The sequence below is a fragment of the Montipora capricornis genome, chromosome 3 (genome assembly GCF_036669925.1).
Source record: "Montipora capricornis isolate CH-2021 chromosome 3, ASM3666992v2, whole genome shotgun sequence".
NCBI lineage: Eukaryota > Metazoa > Cnidaria > Anthozoa > Scleractinia > Acroporidae > Montipora > Montipora capricornis.
The window spans coordinates 73,006,107-73,026,315 of record NC_090885.1 but is presented as its reverse complement, the minus strand read 5'-3'; the positions used below and the strand labels follow the sequence as shown (position 1 = coordinate 73,026,315).

The 20,209-nt window shown below is 38.9% G+C and overlaps 1 protein-coding gene across 7 annotated transcripts in view; it reads right to left on the bottom strand.

The window, feature by feature from the left end:
- Positions 1-2,895: 2,895 nt before the first annotated feature.
- The window catches only part of LOC138044001 (transmembrane protein 53-like), a 28,137-nt gene continuing 10,823 nt past the window's right edge, over positions 2,896-20,209 (bottom strand). Inside the window, exons 4-6 of one of the 7 annotated variants that reach the window (XR_011131378.1) lie at positions 14,470-14,602; positions 11,286-11,341; positions 5,472-6,034 (exon numbers count right to left, since the gene is read on the bottom strand). Coding sequence is in view for 6 of the 7 variants with exons in the window: in XM_068890572.1 (XP_068746673.1) it covers positions 4,313-5,467 (1,155 nt within the window). In the remaining variant the exon portion in view is untranslated. Of the gene's footprint in view, positions 6,035-7,213; positions 7,276-11,285; positions 11,342-14,126; positions 14,353-14,469; positions 14,603-20,209 lie in introns of those variants that run through there. The other 6 variants (XM_068890574.1, XM_068890572.1, XM_068890573.1 and 3 more) reach the window with 6 other exon arrangements.

The window sequence follows — 20,209 nt, the reverse complement described above, 5'->3', positions numbered from 1 at the left end:
AAGAGTCTTTTCTTAGTGGTTAGATGGCTTGTCAGTCATTAATTTACAAGCTACCGAAAGGGTGATGCAGCAGCTCTCGTAAAGTATAATGTGATTGGCTTGCTACCCTAGCCCAAAACCAATGACTAAACAATTAAAACAATGAGTTACACTTAAAAAAAAGTAGAAGCAGCTTACAGTACCAAACAATAACACTAGGTTACGAGAGCTGCTACACTACTGCACCGAAACGCTCAGCAACCAAAATATATACCTCTCCAGCTTTTATTGCTTCTAGGAATCCCAAAACCCTTGTACCTTAACGCTATGCGTTACAAGAAATTATTTTGAACTCAGTTACAGGCAAAAAGTAAAATAAAAATTAGACACTGCGAAAACACGGCGTATGCTTCTTCATATTTTCCGTCAGGGTGATTGTTTGGGCCAATCGGTGCCCTGTTTAATTTTTTGAGCACGTGATTAGAGCACATGGCGCACGAATTTGTGTTGATCCGCTTTGTTCAGAAGAAAAAATTTACTCAGATCCGGAAGTCAGAAAAATTTGTTTTTACCGTTCGTTCGTTCCTCGGGAATTGTACCGACTGTGTCTTCGGTGGCTCATTAATCAAAGCTGAAATAAATGTTGTGTTCAACAAAACAAGTGGGATTCTCTGTGCTGATATCCCAAACAGTGACCGGTATCTAAGCATCAGAAAACCCAGTGTGTAAATTAAAGTGGTAATCCACCTGTGGGTTAGACTGTTCAATGATTCTGTTGAAATGTGAGTGCTACGCGGCCAATATATTCCTTCTCAGAAATCGAAATCTAGGTTACTGGGTCAGCCCGCCTCCGGCCTCAGTTGAACAAAAAGTTTTTCATAAAGGATTTGCGGTTAGGCGAGATCTCTGAAGACGAACCAGCCCAGTAAATCGAGCATAAGCAGACTGAAGCTTTCGAGGGTTTCAGTGACCTAAGCCGGATGTTTTTGTGCATCAAATAACCAACTGAACCAGGTGGCTTAGGGAAGAATATCTCGAACGTTTATCGATTATCAGGACACTTTTTTTTTTAAATATGGGACTGTTGACATGATATGACACTGGTATGACCAGTGCAAATTTTCTCAAACGAGAATAACTTCATTGTAGTAGTTGTACCGGAGCAACTGAATTCTCCTGATAACGGTATTACAAGTCATTCTCTCGAAAAAAGATTGCTGCAATGCTATTAATTAGGCTGAGGAAGAATCGGCGGTGAGATGAAAGCGTGCCCGAATAACTGAGGACCTCTGAATTTAGAGAAATTCATAATTGGATACGTGTGCTTGTAAATATCTGTAGTTTATTCCAGCTGCGATGTAAAATCCTGATTAAAATTAACCTAAGTAGGAACGGGAAATCAAATAAATATCCCCTCGAGGCATCGAGGATTTGCCCTGGCATGTATCTTGCTAAGACGTGATACTGAATGAGCTCGGAATTTCTCTTTTTCCTCCTGCGTCGGAAAGTGGCCAATAAAAGTGAAGTCACGGTAACTCAGTGGCTGAAAGAACATGGTAAGAAGTTATATGGTGTAACGTCTTGTTGCGTTTGCTTGCATAAGCCGTGAATTAAACATCACTGGAGACTGTGTTTACCCGATGGACAATAGGCGATAGTCATGTCTTCTTTTGCAATTTACCATTGCACCCTATTGTGCCATGTTTCATGTTTACTGGTGCAGCTGTTTTTGATTTATGCATTGAGAATGTTTTGCATATTGCATCGATTTTCTTTTTGGACTCTTAGAGAGTCTATCACTCAACTCCAGATTTCGCGAGGCCGTTTTCTCTTTTTTTCCCCTCAAAAAAAACTTTTGAAGCCTTTATTCCTAAGAAAACCCAACCATTGCTTGACAGAAGCAAAATTGAGAAAATTTTCTCCTTTGATTCCACGAAAGACCGAAAAACAGTTTTTAGATCATATAATAATAATTATCAGAACTTATACCCCCAAGTAGTGAGACTAATCTGCATTACTGTGAGAAAACGTACCCTACATGGTAAGGTTAATTACTTTTTTGGTGGGTGATGGTTTTGTCTCTTACAGCGCGATCATGATCATTGAGAAGCATTGTTGAAGCAAAACCAATGAGAGAGCATTTATTTGTCATCAATTTAGCCCGAGTTCAAATCCTGGATAACTCCATGGTGAATCGAGTCGTTTGTTGAGTCAAGTTGTTTGTTCAGAGTATCTGAATTGTTCTAAGAGCAACAAACGCCTATCTGCAAAAATTTGGTTTTATGAAATGGTAAAGGTAAATTAATCATCGTAAGAAAGATTTGCGGGTCGCCGTTTCGCCCGTTGGCCTTTCGTCAGGGCGAATTGTGGGATTTCGCTCTGACGAAAGGCTAACGTTGAAATGTTAGCTCGCAAATCCGATCTTTTTTGACGGTGGTTAAATTACTTTATTGACTTGTTTGACTAAAAAAAACTACGGTGTTTCACTCGCCCACCGACGAAGCAAAAAATTTTTAAGGGGGCTATGTCACGTTACTTTAGGGTGTTTTGAGGAAATCTGTGGCTAACGAGTTAAAACTTGAAAATGGTAATGTAGAATTCCGTCAGTAAAATGATAAAATTATCGTTATATCACAAAGATGATTCTGGATTTGTGTCTATCCATGGTCTCTTTCCTTTTGCTGTTTTTCGTTTATGTTGTTCAACAATTTTAAGTGGTTATTGCAATGTTTCACTCAATTTTTTTGGCATTTTGGGTGTCACGAAATTACATCATTTTGCGTGACATTGCCCTTTTGGCAACCTCGTTCCCAGGGTCTCTCTTGTAACAGGTTACAAGAGAGACCCTGGGAACGAGGTTGACCCCTTCGGTTTTCGACCTCTAATGTAATTGGTATGCTTTATCAACAGACCACATTTTACACAAAGAAGAACATCTTTATTTTGTATCGGATGTAGTCAGTGTAATCCATTTAACTGAGACCCACGGATGGAAAGGTGACAACAAATTCAGTGCTTTAACCGCGGCCTGTAATGTAACATTACCTTTTTCCACTCATTTCAAATTGCTTATTTTAAAAATGGCCTCGAGTTCTTCAAGTGAGTATTGAGTGTGAATGTCTCAAGTTTCTCTTGCAAGGTGTTGAAACTACTTACCGCACAATGCCTCTGATCATTAACTTGATGTTAGCAAATTGATTCGATCATTAAGTTTCTTTTTCTTGGTCCCTTTGAGCAATATAAAATGTTGAAATTTTGTAGCTATTTTAGCAAATTAATCTATAATAGAAATGCTTAAGGAAAATCTAACTTTTTATAGGATCTCGCAAGAGAAATTTAAAAGTGAGAAAAAGACAGTCGACAGATTTGTCTCACAATTTTACAAATCGTATATTTTAACTTGAGCAGAAGAGAATAGAATCTAGTGGCAAGCAATAAAACTTGAATACTCCCCCTCGAATTTTTGGAAAACGCATTGCATTCGTCTCGTAAAACTCCATAAGCACCTGAGAACCTGTCAGCACTCGGAACAAGTCAAGTTGAAAACGAGCAACATCTCCTTGGTAAATATCCCATTTTTCAATCAACATAAATATCGAATTTCCGGTCCTTTATAATAACATTTATACATATTAATTTTTAAAGCTTGTTGAAATTTAGTCTATTTTACGTTCTAAGCTCTTGCACTAAGAAATGAACATATAGAATAACGTAGAAATTTTTTCTCCTTTTTTGACATGCGACACTATTTTTTTAAAGGGAACGCAAATAGTCGTTGTATATTTCCAAGACAAAGGAATAAATGAGATACACCAAGTGTACCAAAGCCTGGCTGGGAATCAAGTATTGTTAAAATTGTGGCCACACTGTATGGTTGATACAGTGCCGGGAAAATAAATTCATACATGCTTGTTCGTGGTAATGAAATGCTTTCCGTTCAATAATACACTAATGTTGATTCTTGGAAACGCTTCTAACAGACAGAGGATCCCATGGGGAGGGGAGGCTAGGGCGATTACGTAAATGAAAAGCCTCATAAAAAAAAGCACTAGGCAACGAGAAGAAATTCAAGCAAGCCGCACTTTCTTTTGGGAGTTAAACAGAACTAAGGGAAAGATAAATTCTTCAAGAATTTTGTGTTGTTTAGACATTCGTGGAGCCAGCGATAGGGAAAAATCTTATTACTTTGCATAAGTAGAATTTACCAGCCACCTCTTCCCCGCCATAAACTCTGGTGGCTTGTTCTTCCTGACTTGTCCTGTATGCCGCAAATGTTTTGCCACGTGGAGACAACTGTTTGTTTAATGAGCCACACTGTGAATCATCTGTGACTTTAAATATTCTTTGGTGTGGTTTTGGTTTGATTCCCAGAGTTGTGATAATTAGGGTCATTAAGAGCCAATGAGAATTTGTCATTTTCGTTTCCAACAGCGAATGTTCCATGGTGCCGACGAAAAGAATTATCGTGCGACGGTGAACCGATGCTATGGAAGTTAAAAACCTTGCTGAGACAAGGGCACATTCGGACAAGATATTTGACGTACCCTCTCCTGAAACGTCGTGTGAGTGTTCCATAAACAAGTGGGTTGAGACAACTGTGAAAAATGGAGAGGAGAAAATCGAACTTGGTAAAGACGTTCTTTGAAATACGTTGCTCTCTTTCACCGCCGAAATGCCCCATCATCCAAGAAAGTTGGATAGGCAGCAAGCAAATCGCAAATACAAGGACGATCACCGCCACCGTTTTTAAAACCTGAATGTCTTCATGGCAGACGTTAGTGCGAAAAGGCCCGTTGTCTTCGCACCTGTGATTTTCATTGAGGATTTTGCCTGGACCGTATCTCTCCGTGCTGGATTTAAGTAGGTCTACCGCGATCCGGATGTACGCTGCAGTGATGATGATTAAAGGAAGAGAATACTGCAGCACAAAGAGACAAACGGTGTAGACTTTGGCTCCGGTGTTGAAGTCCCATGTTTCTTTGCATTCGGTTCCAAAGCCACCTTTAGCAACAATTACAAGTGGAAGAACAGCCAAGAAGGAAGCGATCCACAAGCCAATTAACCAGATGACAATCTTCCATCTGCGCATCACGGGCTTAAATGGATTTGTGATGACATAGCACCGATGGACTGCCATCGAGGTCAAAGTGAACACACTGACGAAAAACGTGACTGTGACCATTGGTGAAATGGTCTTACAGAATGCCGTCGAGTGGTGAAATTTGATGAACATTTTAACGAAATACACTGGAAGGAAACTGATCATAAGAAGGTCCGAAATGGCCAGGTTTGCAATAAACAAGTCATTGACAGTCCTGTGTTTCTTGGCTCGGACCACCAACAGCACCAAGACATTGCCAACGGATCCCAGGAGAAACGTTAATACATAAACACATAGCTGGGCCTTTCCTTGTGGAGTCTCCAGTATCCGGGATGAACCTTCTCTTCCTATGGCATCGGTATCGTTTTGCATGGCTAATGCGGCCATTTTAGAGTCCGTGATGCCAACTTCGCTGCTAAATTAATATGCGTCGGCAAGTCTACCCTTTTCCCACCAAGCCACTTCTATGGTCATACACTAAACCCTTTTTAGTACTTGATCTTTAGGATCCTCTTATACTCTGCACAGCATCGACCTCAATTAATCCGATGTCACGACTGTGAATTCATAATTGTTGTCGCTTGGTTACTATAGCCTTCATTTGCGTAGTAAACTCCTCTTTGAAGTGGGCCAGGTTTGTCACAACCTTTGGTCTTTGACGGAGATAAGTGATGACTAGTAAAGCACAGAGATCTTACACTTTTGCTGCTTCTGTTAGTCTCTTTCTTTTTGAGTTCAATGACGCACACTTAAAAGAAACTGCAGGACTTCCCAAGATATGATTTACAACTTAGTTTATGTTGACGTATTTCGCCTATAAATACTCTCCCAAGCACTTCCTACGAGACTTGCAGAGGCTCATCCAATCGGAATGTTCTTCAATGACACATGAAAAAGGTGCAGCGTGGAATGTCGTTCACGGATTTGCCCGGCGGCTAATGGCCCTTCCAGATTCTGCCAAAACAACATTAGAGACCAGTTAAAGTGCTGAATTTTGGCAAATTTTTAGCTTTCCTAACCCTTCGTTGGATTTTACAACCAACCAAACTAAAACAGATAAGTAGCTTTGTGTGCAACCAAACCAACGCCGTGTGAATCGTTAGTGTAATGTAGCTCTGTTTGCGCGTAACCCATCATTGAGCTTTTGCGGCAAATTTATAGTTAGCGGAGCCTTCTCAGATAAATTGCACAAAAGAAATGAATCTGAAAGCTTTGAAATTAAAAAAAAAAGTCGAAACGTCTGCGATATGACATATATCAGACTGACAATTAACGTATTTCTTTCGCTCTATGTTAATGAAAATATATTCAACACATGCATATTCTGAAGGTTTCAATGCTCTGAGGGCAAGGAATTCCATTTAACAACATGACAGTTGACGACGAGAATCAATGACAATTTTACTCCTTCAGTCAAGAGTTCTGATCAAATACAGGTGCTTTGGAGAATATCACTCATCACCAGGGACTCCCTTCCTTGAGTGAAATGGCATTTTTAAAAGCACCCTCGTAAATTTAGCTTAGCAATGTAATATCGATTTCTCTGAAGTCTTCAAACAATATGGCATCGTTTCACGTCTGTTAACGTTTTACCAGTCATACAACAAATCCAGCCAGCAATACACAGAACACAAACGTGATCATCGAAGAACTCCTCGGAAGGGCTCTTCATTAACACAAATGAAGTCCAACACGACATTTTTTGTCAAGTAGTTGGCGATGATTTCACCTACCTGCTCAGAGGGATCGCCGTGGCATATATGCTTGTACCTGACTTGATGTTGACATTTTGAATCAGAACGTGCTTAAGAGTTCTATGCAAATTTCTTTTTTTTTGATTATGGATAAAAATCACTTTCGCTTAAAGCGATTACCCTAGTGTCCTTTACCATCTGCCTTATAACAGCAGTTTCCGCTACAAGGTTCTTGCGCAGTTTCGTAGGCAGTTTTGAGGCTGGTTCTCCTTTCCCTTCGACCACTTTACGCCTCGATAAACTACTCTTAAATTACCGCGAGAGTGTCAATGCGTAAGGACACTTTGCAAACAAGCACGCCACTAAGCGCTTTCATTATTATGATCGGTTTAATGCCTGGCTATCTTGCTACAATGGTGTAAACAAACAACGAGCCAACCTTGAAAAATAATAGAAGTTGCATCAAAGTTTTCCTAATCCGTCTAACAATAACGAAGTCCCTTGGGCACGGCACATACAAACACTGGTCATGATAAACCCACCGGCGCTGCAAGAAGATATTTAACTGGTCTAAACAGTGAAATCAAAGAATCACCGACTCTTTATTGACAATGCATAACAATACCGGCTGTGCCAGCCGAAATTGATCACCTTGACATCAAAAAGTCTCCTGGACACGAAATCCATCAAAGACAAAGATATCACCGCTGGGTGTGCAATATAAATCCCATGGTATTTTAAAGTGACTTTGATGTCAATCATTTCAGTCAGCCAAAATTATGAAATGTTCAAGCCTTGTCCTGGGCAGCGTTATTGTTGGTGATAAATGATAAAAGATTTTAATTAAAACGCTGACAAAATAGGAACTTATCTTGACTTGTCCAACGCTTCGGCATTGCTCCTAATTTGCAACGTGTCGACATCATGCATATTTCCCTCGATGAAGGGAGCATTACCGAAATGTCGAGAAACTTTCTATTTTAACAACGTTGTAATTTACGATCTTTCCTGTAACTACCGTTCGGGGCGGGAAACGAAATTTTCTAAATCAAGATCCAAACGTTTCGAGGTTATTAAATATTATTCATTTTTCAACCTCAGTTAATGCATTTCTCGTGCTCTGATTGGTTCACTCAATCTCGGTTATCAACTCATATACCTTAGTTGACCTTATATGGCAATTGATTGCGCTAAGTGTTGCTAAGCAGAACAAAAAAACCTTTTTGTGGAAAGTTTGGATCAATTCCGACGTTTAGAAGTACGCGAAAAGACAAAAAATGTTTTTTGTGACGAGCCTGCGTCTGTCTGACCACGAGGTATTACACAACATCGCATCTTCATGGAGTTTTTTTCAACTTCGCTCAGATTTTCTCCCTTTTTTTCGCTCGTATTCCGAACTTCCAAACTTTTAGAGTTTAAGGAATTTAATAAAACAATTATTGCCTTCGCGCCCGTCATATTTACCAATGAGATTGGTTATATCACTGAAACCGGCCCCCTGATAGAGCACATCTAACGCAACGAATCTTTCGTAGAAAGCATTAAAAGCTACTGAGAGGGACAGGATAGGGGAACACTCCAGCGACAAGGAAATTGACCGTTTACACAAGCACACACGCAAAATTCAGTTCCTTCCCGTCCAACCAAACAAACCTGCCAACCAAACAAACTGCCTGACAATGCATACTCGTTCAAAAGAGGTTGAGCAAATTCACTACAAAATGCCTGTTGTAACAATCCTTCAAGTCGTTTGTATCGATTGCCATTGTTTCAAGTACAGTCCATTAAGATTTAACTGAAAGACCATCAGTACATGATAACTGTTAATCACGGTTATAAACAGAATTTTTTTGTGATGTAGTCTAACTGATGTATTTTTTTAAACTGTGTCTGATATTAGTTGTTATAATAGCAATATCAATAGATCACGTATGTCCTTCAAGGCCCTGTATTCTATTCGTCTCTACCATGATATATGAAAATGCAAAGTGCTTTATGGCCTTGTGTTTGTTTTGTCGGTCCTAGTATGCTAGAAAATAATTTCCTGTTAAAGCAATATATTTCGTTGTACCTCTGAGCGAAAACTGACAGCAAGATGCCCAAATTATGTTTGAATTTCTCCAATAAGGAATTTAATAAAGGGATATCTTTCTTTAAACGATGACTCAGCTGGGATAATCGAAAATTTAATCTATTAACAGCGAATCCTTTTAGTTGGCGAATAGCTCGCGGTCAACTAGAATGACGTAAAAGTTGACGAGGGCGTGCAGATTATAAGGCGTGACCTTCCTCTTATTTCGTAAAGACCAGTAGATTTTATTTCAAAATTTTTATGTTTTCATTTGGTTTCCAAGCTTCAATTGAATCTTTGAGAGTGAAATTTTGAGTTCTCCATTCACCCGAATAGATACATCTTTATGATGTTAGCAAATAAATGTTTTTGCCAAGATTAAGTGGGTGATAAAAGAACCGGAAAACGTAGTTACTTAGATTGCAACCAATTTGGTTGATGAAAGCGAGACGACAAACAGGGAAAAATTGGAACGACTATGGACAGAATGAAGGGGTTATTGTCTAGATAAAATGTATTGCTACGTCGGTGGGAAGCTCATGTTTCGAGCCATGATCAGCCATCCTCTCTGACGAAGAACAAAAGTTTGAAACGTCGACCCTCAAATCTTTATTTACCTTAAACGTTTTGATAAAACTAAATTTTTATGACCGGCATGGACAGACGCGATAACTGGCTGCAAACTGAACTGACAACAGAACAGAATATCACACCTGAACTAAATAAACGTCGACTCGTGAACTGAAGACGAGAATTCAATGTCAAAAGATGCATAGGGCGGTATCTTTTTCAGCACTGTGAAAAAGGACGAAAACATCGTTTTTTTCGTCGTATTTAGAATTCTAGCCGGCCGAGCTTTCTATTGCAGCCCAGCACACACGGAGAAGAAAAAAAGGAAGGCAGCTGGATTTAATGTTAACTTTTATTTAGTTTACGGTTTGTGGGGAAAAACTTGCATTGTGAAGTACAGAGCACATGTACGGACGCTGAGATGTCAAGTTAATGCTCCGATAAACAAGCTGCGATTTCTGTTAACATTGTCTCAGTTGACCTGGAAACGCTTCCAAGTTCCATCCTAGCCGTTTAAATGACTTTTTGGGAAACAAAGCCATCCTACTGACCACTCCTAACCTAAGCATTATGTTATAACTGAAGTCAGTGCCATAACTGGTTTTATATTTTAGGTGAAATATTAGCAAAGATCAACTTCAAGGCGATCGCGGGTGAGAATCAAATAATTTTTTGATATTGCGCTCTCGTGAAACTTAAATCTCTTCACAAACAAAAGAGTTAATTATGAGATCTTTATAGGCAGGCAGCTTTAAGAACTAGTTATGTTCTCGTACTTTATTACTGCGGAGTATTTTGAAGCTTCATGGCTTAGTATTAACTCTGTTACGATCATCAAGCCTGATCAAGGATACTATAAAACAGTCCACTGGGTTGTAAGACGTACATAACGTTTAGATTTTCTGATGCTCGGGAACTGACATGGCACTGACTGAAGAAGTTACATTCAACATATCAGAAACAGGACTGACCTTCTGAGAGTTAAAACTGTGGAAGCTGGCAAATCATAAGGCAGCGTAGAATTTTACCCATGCAGAGAATGCAGATTAATGGCTGCGAAACGACCACTCACCAATTTGCAATGACCGCCCGATCAGTTGATAAGTAATCTATCACTACGATCCTTGATCTACGAGCCGACTAAAAACTCAGCGAAAATGCGGCTTCCATCAAAAACACCCTTTAACAAAGATTCTTCTCAAACTGTCGAGTAAATTTAATCTTTCAATTTTTCAATGGCTTTTGTCCTTCTCCTAAAAAAATACCATCTTTTTATTTCAGGTGTGACATACTTATGATTAGTTATCTTTGATGATGTCGTTGTTCATAAATCTAGTCATAAACACACATCCGAGAGTACGACAAGTTTTAAAGGGCAAGCGACGAGGGTCCATCATATGTGGTAAATATTAAAACTCTTGATAATTCCGGCTGGCATAACATATCTTTTGATGTCAAACTTCGGCATTGAAATGGCTCAGGATCATAGAGAGTTTTTTCAATTTATAGTGAAACCAAGCGGGGTCTTTAAACTGAACATGAGACGTCCACTTTATCATATTTAAAATGAACGAATCCAACAAAAGAACCAAGTAATTTGATAGACAATTAATAGATATTCAGTGTTCCCTTTTTGTTTTAATTTTCGGTTTCTTTTTTCAGGGAGGCCGGCTTTGACTAGTGTTGGTAACATTTATAATTTATGTGGCACCCCAACTAAATCATCTGTTTTAACAGAAGTTAATAACTTTCGCCGTTATATTGCCAGGCAATAGTTTAGCAGCCCAGTTGTGCCATAAATTCCTTATACCCATCCACTGCATAAAGAGTGAATTCAACTATAGAGGTGATTAATTCAGTGAAAACTTACAAGGTTTCTTTTCTTCGCTGGTCACTTTCCTGTTGCAAGATTGCTCGCTACGTTTCCTGCACGAAAAGATGATTAAATGTCATTTGATGGCAGTACCATTATTGTTCATAGATTGATCCGAGGAGAGCCCGTCTGAGGAAAATGAAGACAATATAATGCTTTCCTCGTAAACACGACATTGATCTCCATATAAATTGATGAAGGCTGCACATTGACATTGTGTCTCATAAAACTTTGCAATTTAAATTGTGAAGGATGGATAGAATACTCAGGAAATAGCGACTGAATAAATGACAATAGATTTCCCTCTTCAGATCGTTAGCTTCCGATTGGAGGCAGCTGATGAAACATTTCAGCGAGTCAAATTTGCTGCAATAAAAATCCTGTCACAGCAAAGATGTCACCAAACTCTATTTGTCAATTTTTGATGCATGCCTGAAATAACACTTTTCCATTCATGTTTTACTTTATTGTGCTTTTTAGCTAAGTGCTGGTGCTTTACAATAATAAAACAATTTTGCCGATAAAATAAAGAATACGGCATGGTTAAATCCCTTTACAAGTTGTCGAAATATCTGTTGTTGTGTTGACTAACAACACCCTTATCTTCTAAGTTAATTTTGCGTGTGAACAAATGAAGTAGAGAATTTTTTAACGAAAAATGAACAAGGGCTTCGCTCTCTTTTCATTTGCGTTTAACTTTGGCTTTGTCTTACTCTGTACACTTCCACATAGACTAATTTGGCACTTTCTCCAGGTTTCTAACAATTTCATCCAGCCAATTTGAACCAACATTTTTAAACTTTTCATGAATCAAACCTTTCTGTGATGATTCGAAGTGCTATCAGCTTTATTTGCTTTAGTTACGTTCAGTTGTGGGAAACTTCTATTCAGCTTAAAATACTGTTGACCAATTTTGTCGTGTGAGGGATGTTGCAATAACTTAATTTTTACTTTACAGAACAGAATATATCGTCAGTAAACCACTGCATCATTGTATTCAGCTCGTCATGGAATCAGATTCACTTCCAGTTCCTGTTCCTGTAAAGCACTAACCAAACCATCGACGGAACGAAGTTGGATTCAACGCTCCAACTTCGCTCGAACCAACATCATTCGACTGTTTAGCCACCTATGATGGAAGATGTTTGTCCAACATTTTTCCTTCGATCAACAATTGTGCTCTGCGCAACAATATTAATGTTGCAGTGTTTTACCGCTCTGAATCGAGTTACGTTCGCGCTGCTAGTCAATCACGAATCGCCACCTTATTTTCAAGCCTAGGCTTCTAGCATCATTTACAACAATGATGGCGGACAAGGAACAAGAGGAAGTTGTGGTTGTTGATGAACAGCCAGAAACCTTGGTCAGCGGTTATTAATTCGAAGCAAGGCCATGTCTGTGGGACACGTTTAGCCGCCTTTATCATGATCGCTCTGTTTGAAGATGTATGGTTCAACAGCGTTTAAAAGCGTTGTGTAAATTGATTCGTGCTCATTCTCATCATCTCCTAAACGCGGATGTATCTTGCAGTGAACATACCCTTTCCTACACGTTCTCTTAACCATTCTTTGCTTTTTCCTTGTTTGAATCTGCATTTCCATCCTCCAACAGCCCCAATAGCATAAACGCTACGAGCGGTTTTCGTTTCATTGTTAACGCCATGTTTTCAAATTTAGCGCCAACTTCAATTTGAATCTGTTTCAGTTTCATCAAGCAATGTTAGATACTGTTTTGCCGCTACATCAACATTTATATCCAACAATGTTGCAGGTGGGATCCAACTTTGTTCAATAGTGTGCTTAATGTGTTACTATGATAAAAAAATCACTTTCTTGTTTTCTTCAGATTTTGAAAGTGTGATTGCTTAACATTTGACTGACAAAATTTTATTCAAAGGCTGTTTACTTTGAGTGTAAGTTTTGGATTTCACAGTCCGTCATTACTCACGTTCAAAACTGACCAATAGCCCTTTTCACGGTTAGTTTTTCTCATTTGCATTACAATGTAATCTAACGTGGGTGCGAGGCAATTTCGAGTTAAAACTACAAAATAGCCCGAAATCGCCTCACATGCATGCGAGATTACATTGTAATGCAAATGAGAAAAACTAACCGTGAAAAGGCTTATTGGATCTCAGAGGAATGGATCCTAGGAAAAGTGACGTCATTGACTCAATAGCTTAAAATTTCACCGTTTAAAATGAGCTTATTATTTACGCAAAGCACGAGTTTAAAAGTCTGAAAGCCAGAAAATCTCGTGCTGCATATTAATTCAGCCGCGTACACACGTATTGCATTCTTAAACTATGGATTCTTTGAAGTCATTTTCTCCTCGATCCAGCTCTCTCAAAAATTTAAAGTTAGTAATGGCGGACCATAAAATCGGAAAAATCCAGTTAAGATAAACAGGTATAGTTTTTAATCAAACAAAGCTCCACGTTTTCATTATTTAGAATATATCGGGTGAATGCACAGGTACCCAAATTTTGTCATTTCATATCCAGTGAAGGAATTACCGTTAAAAGTGATGATTGCTAGCGAACGGAATAGCGGAGGATGTCTTTGGCTTCACTTCACAACTTCCTTGCACATTGTGGCTTATTCACTGTCTTGCTATTCTATTGATTTGAGGTCCACCAATGGCGAGCGCAAATAAGTGCCGTGACGACAAATTATTGTAAAAAAGATATTGCTTCCTTCCCTAACTTATTTGTTTCAAACACTCCCGGCAAGTGTCTTTTTGAATGTTTAAACTACATACAGAGTGAAACGTGGTTTCTCTCTTTCCTTCCGGGTGCGGAATATATAAAATAAGATGCCCTTGTTGTTTCCCATATCCTCAGTCAAATTCAGTTGCTTGTTTTAGAATTACAACAGTGCACGCGTTTATAGAAACGATGCGAAAGGCTTGACTGAGCTCCGGGAAACAATTATTACGATAGACTATAGACTTTTAATTCCAACTTGAACACGCGGCTGATAACAACAGGAATACAGTTTGCTCTAAATGCATTCCCCATCTTCCTCTCCTCATTCTTTCAATTTTTTTCCCACTGGCCTTAAGTCTGGAGAAGGATAACAAGGTAATTATTTCGTTTCTCTTGATCTGGATTAAGCGATGGAAGACATGGAAGAGCAAGCAAAATAAGCACAAATTTACAATGCAAAATATTCATATTTACCGTGAATCCTATAGTGTCTTCCTTCTTTCGTCTTAGATAAAGAATTGAGGTTCACTGCGTGTTTTGCCCATGAAATCTCTCTGTTTTTTGCAAACACGTTTGAAGTCACGTCTTGGTGTCTGTATGTATTGATCTGTTGTGAAACATCAGTTACGAGTCTGAGCCTTATGTATACCAGCACCGGCTCCTGTGGCTCAAAGCTCTCCACAAAAACCACAATACAGCGCACGACTATAAAAGCTGGCACCGACAGTAATGAATGCGTTTCGTCATTCCATTTATTTTAATAACATGTGTCATACTTAAGTTCAAACGAAAACGTTTTTTCTCCGCTAATGCAGACAGGTTCATTACAAAATTAAAACTTTAAAAGTGTAATGCTAAACTGAGATGATCAACTAAAACAGAAACAGATGGCAAATTGCCTTTCTTAGATGTATTATTATCCAAGCAGAGATCAAGTAACAATGAATGTTCTTGTATCACTTCTGTTTTTCGAAAAAAGACTTACACTGGTCTACTTACAAATTATTTCAGTTTTCCCTTTCAGTACAAATTAGGGTTAATTAAAACTCTCATCGACAGGGCATATAAAACTAGACCCTGGTACGTGCAGCGTTCCACGCAATTTTTTTCAAGTTGGGGGGGGGGGGGGGGGGTCACCCAGAAGTCATACCAGAAGTCATACCAGAAGCCATACCAGCAGAGGCCCTTTGGCTCACAGGTCCTCACACGTTCGTACGACGAAACAGATCCTTTTCTGAGGTTAAAAACCTGGCTACCGGCCTATTAATTAATCATTTGTCAGAAAGAAGAAATTCCTGTCCTCTTTAAAAAAAATTGACACACATTGCTTACGTGTGGTAGTGAAGTAACACAGCGATTTATTCCATAATGTCAACTGAGCTGTGTGTTGTTTTCCAGGAGATTCACGTTGTCCTTGCGTAATGTGTAGCTCTAACAGTGCACGATATTGTTTTGGTATTGTCTATCATTGTAGTTGCATGGTAGAAGTCTTGGGTAAATAGCCTGAGAAGACATGTGGTTACTAGCAAAGTACTGAGCCCAGATAGATTGAAGAAAATAAATGGGAAGTGAAAAACATTGTCTTCTGGGATGACATGTTGACAGTTGTCTTTGCGTAATATGAAGGTCTAACAGTACACGATATTGTTTTGGTATTGTCTATCATTGTAGCGCCATGGTAGAAGTCTTAGATAAATAGCCCCTTGAGAAGACATGTGGTTACTAGCAAAGTACTGAACCCAGAGAGATTGAAGGAAATAAAGGGAATCGAGAAACATTGGCTTCTGGGCTGACATGTTGATCATGCAACTTCTTTCCACCACAAGTGTAAGCGTGCACTGACAGCATCTGACAGCTTTGTAAACAAAATTTGAAAGCTATGATGGGTAAGGAGAGATGGATAACTCAGCTGATAACTGTCGACATCGGTGAAATTTCAATGGTTTTAAACATTAAACATTAAAGAAAAAGGCTTTGAAAAAATTCCTTAATTTTTCGATGAAAATAACAAAAAAATCGACTTTACAATTACCGACACAGCCCTTAACAGAACGTTTGCTTCTGTAATCTTGAAATTGTCAATTGTGATAAATAAATGATACCAGCCTTTTTCATGTCGTGAACCTCTGGTTATGACAAACTCGTTTGCAATTCGAGTCCGAAGGCATACCACGTCTTAAATCCGGGCTGGTGTCAAATTTTCTTTTTTTTGTTGGTAGTCACAAATGTGCATACCCCACGGATATTGAAATAAGCTCCGATCGGGTCAATTTCCTTTTATACCCTTCGTTATATCCGAACTTTCCTGCCCCATTTAGTAACTATATACTTGCCCTTCGCTTCGCGATCATGTGCGCGCGTTAGACCACTCGGCCACCGCGACGCAGTTCTGATGCAAGGAGGAAAGCAATTATTCATTGTGGAATCTTTCCGCCGGCCATGATTGACACAGTATTAAAATATTGATGATGTTTTTTCTTTGAGACAAGCTTTAAAGGTAAGAAGAATTTCCTACGCTATTTCTAGAGTTTGCTTCGTACTTATAATTGTGTGTTCCGCTGTGAACATTACGGTATTTTGCACAGAACGAATACTTCATTAGAAGTATTTTGCATAGCACGAATACTCTAATATTTCTTGGGAACCGGTTTGTTCAGCCGTTTTGACGTAGAAAGAAAATAAGAAAATAGCTTTCAACGGCCAAACAAAATAAAAAATGAAATCAAGTTTTAAAAAAACGAATTACTGATGTCCGTATCGGGGACTTCGAAGCGTTCCCCCATCCAAGTACTAACATTCGGAGGAGCTTAACTTCAGCTGACACCTGGGCTAACATCAACGATTGAGATCTTTGTGTTAAATTCGCACATGTATCTTGTCGAACTGTATTAAAACTTGAAAGAAAAAAAGTAAACTAACAAAAAACCGGTGTCTTGCCGTCATTTTGTCACAGATGCATCCTTTGTTTCGTGAGTTGTCAGTATTAAACACGCAAGGTAACTTGATCACAGGCGGCCGCTAAAATCGATGTCACTTTCGATTTTGTGATTTTACTTGTACGACCAAAAGTACGATAGAAAAATTGAACTCAAATTGAACGTACAAAAATCTCCCGAAATGTTTTTCGCTGATGGTAACTTGTATTATATTCGTGGCACAAAATTTATGATGTCTTCATCTCACAAATTGTCTTATTCTCGATCGACACTTCCAAAAAGTTCCTTCTGCTCTCCTTAAAAACTACATATCATTGTTTATTTACTTTTGCGTCAATATTTGTTTTGCATACATGTAAGGCAGGCTAACAAAATCTGTACCTTGCTTAGTTCGCATTTTTGGGCATTAAAATAGAATTTTTGGTCGTATGTTCCTGATAGTCCAGCTGTTATCGACCAAAAAAACACTGAATTGTTCAATTTGATGATAAAAGCATGAAACTTGGCCACATCACTAATGACCCAAAGACTAACATTTTTTGATATAGGGCCATTCCAAATAAACTTCTGGAGATGAGAACTACGCATGTCAGAAATTAGCCAACATGGAGACGAGGCTGAGAATAAAAATCCTATTTAAACGATAATGTTTGGAGCAATATGTGGCGAAAGCTTGCAAACATGAACCACCAAGTCATTTAATAGATTTTAAAATTTATTTAATGCTGTCACGTGATTATCTTCCTTCATATTTATCATAGTATTTGGGTCTCCTGTGGTGAAACGTTAGAATATATATGTTTCCAGTGTTTTGGGGGGAAAATATGACGGGGTGAGGTCAAAGAATAATAAAATTATCGCAGCACAAAGTAGCATGGCCGCAGGAATCCCGCTTAGGGGCTGTAAGGTTTTGTTTCAGCACTAGAGCCCAGGACTCGCACGGTTTTCAAGATGGCAGCCACCATCACTTACAGTGATTTCATTCAAAATGATTTCACGTAAAATGTAAGTTATTTTTTGGCATTATCAATGAGAAATAGATTATTTTACCCTCAGAAGAAGATGTTAGCCTAAAATTGGATATTTTCATCGGGTTTTTCTTCCTGTTGAAATTGAAAAGTAAAAATGAATTTCAATTTTCAGCTAATCATGGACTGGAAGCGATGCGTTATTTGCCAGAAAACCACGGGGGAAAGTTTACAGTGTCCTGCAAACTCGAAAAGAAAAGATGCTGGTGCTGGATACGTTTCCTTTATTAGAAATACCCAGGAATTCAAGAAGCTCGGAATTAATGTGATTAGCTTTGAGTTGCCGTTAGATGAAAACGAAGCATTCGAACAAACGCTACTCCACAACAAAGCCTCCTGGCATAAATCGTGTAGAGATCTGTATAATAACACCAAGCTAGAGCGTGCAAAGAAACGAAAATTAGCTGAAGCTGCAGCAGAGGAAATAATAGATGAAACAGAAGAAGAAATTCCCTCTAGCCCTGTGAAAGCTAGGCGATCTAGTGTAGAACGTTATAATCCCCAAAGGCAATGTTTTTTCTGTGACGAATACGATAGTCCTGAAAATCTTCATTCTGCATCGACCCTTGATGTTGACAAAAAAGTCAGAGAGTGTGCCGCTCTTCTGAATGAGAGAAAACTTATTGCTAAACTGTCTGTTGGTGATTTAATTGCCATCGAGGCAAAGTACCATGCAAAGTGCTTGGTTGCCTTGTATAATCAGGCCAGACCTTTCAAACAAAAGGCTTCAAAACCCGCCGATGACACATCAGTCCAGGTGGATGAGCTTGCATTTGCAGAACTGTTTGCTTATATTGACGAATGTCTTGAAGTAGAAGAGCCTGCAGTACTTACTCTTTCAGACTTGGTGAGATTTTATACCTCTAAAGTACAAGAGCTAGGTGCTGAGTGTGGAAAGGTAAATGCAACACGGCTTAAGGAGAGAGTGCAAGCAGCATTTCCTGACCTTACGGCACATGCAGAGGGCAGAGAAATTCAACTGGTACCACAGCATGAAACTGGTGGGATGCTTTCAAAGGTTAAAAAGATGGATTCGGATGCATGGTGTCTGACGAGAACAGCACGTATTGTAAGAAGAGAGATCCTGAAAGTAAAAAACTCCTTCAACGGCAACTTTCTATCTGAATGTCAGAAAAATGCTGTTCCAGTCTCCTTGCTAACGTTAGTTGGTATCATTCTCAAAGGTCCCACCACCAAGATAGACAGGCCTGTCTTTCAATCGCACAACTTATTGTATTTAACAGTATTTTAAGACCTCGCGATCGACCTGAGGCCGCTGGGAGCACACATCATATAAGATCAAGAGAATGCCCGCTGCCCATTTATACAGCTCTGAAAATTCATGGAGCCACCAGAGACAGATCTCTCATCGATACCTTTTATAACCTAGGTATGTGTATTTCATACGACAGGTTCCTCTCTGTGTCTAACGAAATAACAAATAGCGTCATTGAGAGGTATGAGCGTGAAGGAGTTGTGTGTCCTTCTAAACTTAGAGGGGAACTATTCACTACTGCTGCGGTTGATAACATCGATCACAACCCGAGTTCCACCAGCTCCCAGGGCTCATTTCATGGCACAGCAATTTCTCTTCAGAAAACACTGCAAGCATGTATATTTAACGTTTCACCACAGGACACCCAAATACTATGATAAATATGAAGGAAGATAATCACGTGACAGCATTAAATAAATTTTAAAATCTATTAAATGACTAGGTGGTTCATGTTTGCAAGCTTTTGTCACATATTGCTCCAAACATTATCGTTTAAATAGGATTTTTATTCTCAGCCTCATTTCCATGTTGGCTAATTTCTGACATACGTAGTTCTCATCTCCAGAAGTTTATTTGGAATGGCCCTATATCAAAAAATGTTAGTCTTTGGGTCATTAGTGATGTGGTCAAGTTTCGTGCTTTTATCATCAAATTGAACAATTTTGGTCGATAACCGCTAGACTATGACAGCAAGTTGCATCTTTTGGCGTCTCCCATCCAGTTACTAACCCCGCCGGAAAGGGATTAAACTTCAATGCAAATTGGTTTTGGAAAGCTGTCTGAAGCTCAGAGTATACGCTTAGTTTCGAATCGATAATAGAAAGAGTTTTGGCGATTTTAACCCAGACTGGACAACTGGATTTAAGCTTTTTCCTTGACGAGATTTCAAATTATTGTGAAACGTTTGGTACCAAGTTACTCTAATACTGAAATCAAGATTATGGAATTGTAAAACTAGAACTTTGGACTAGACT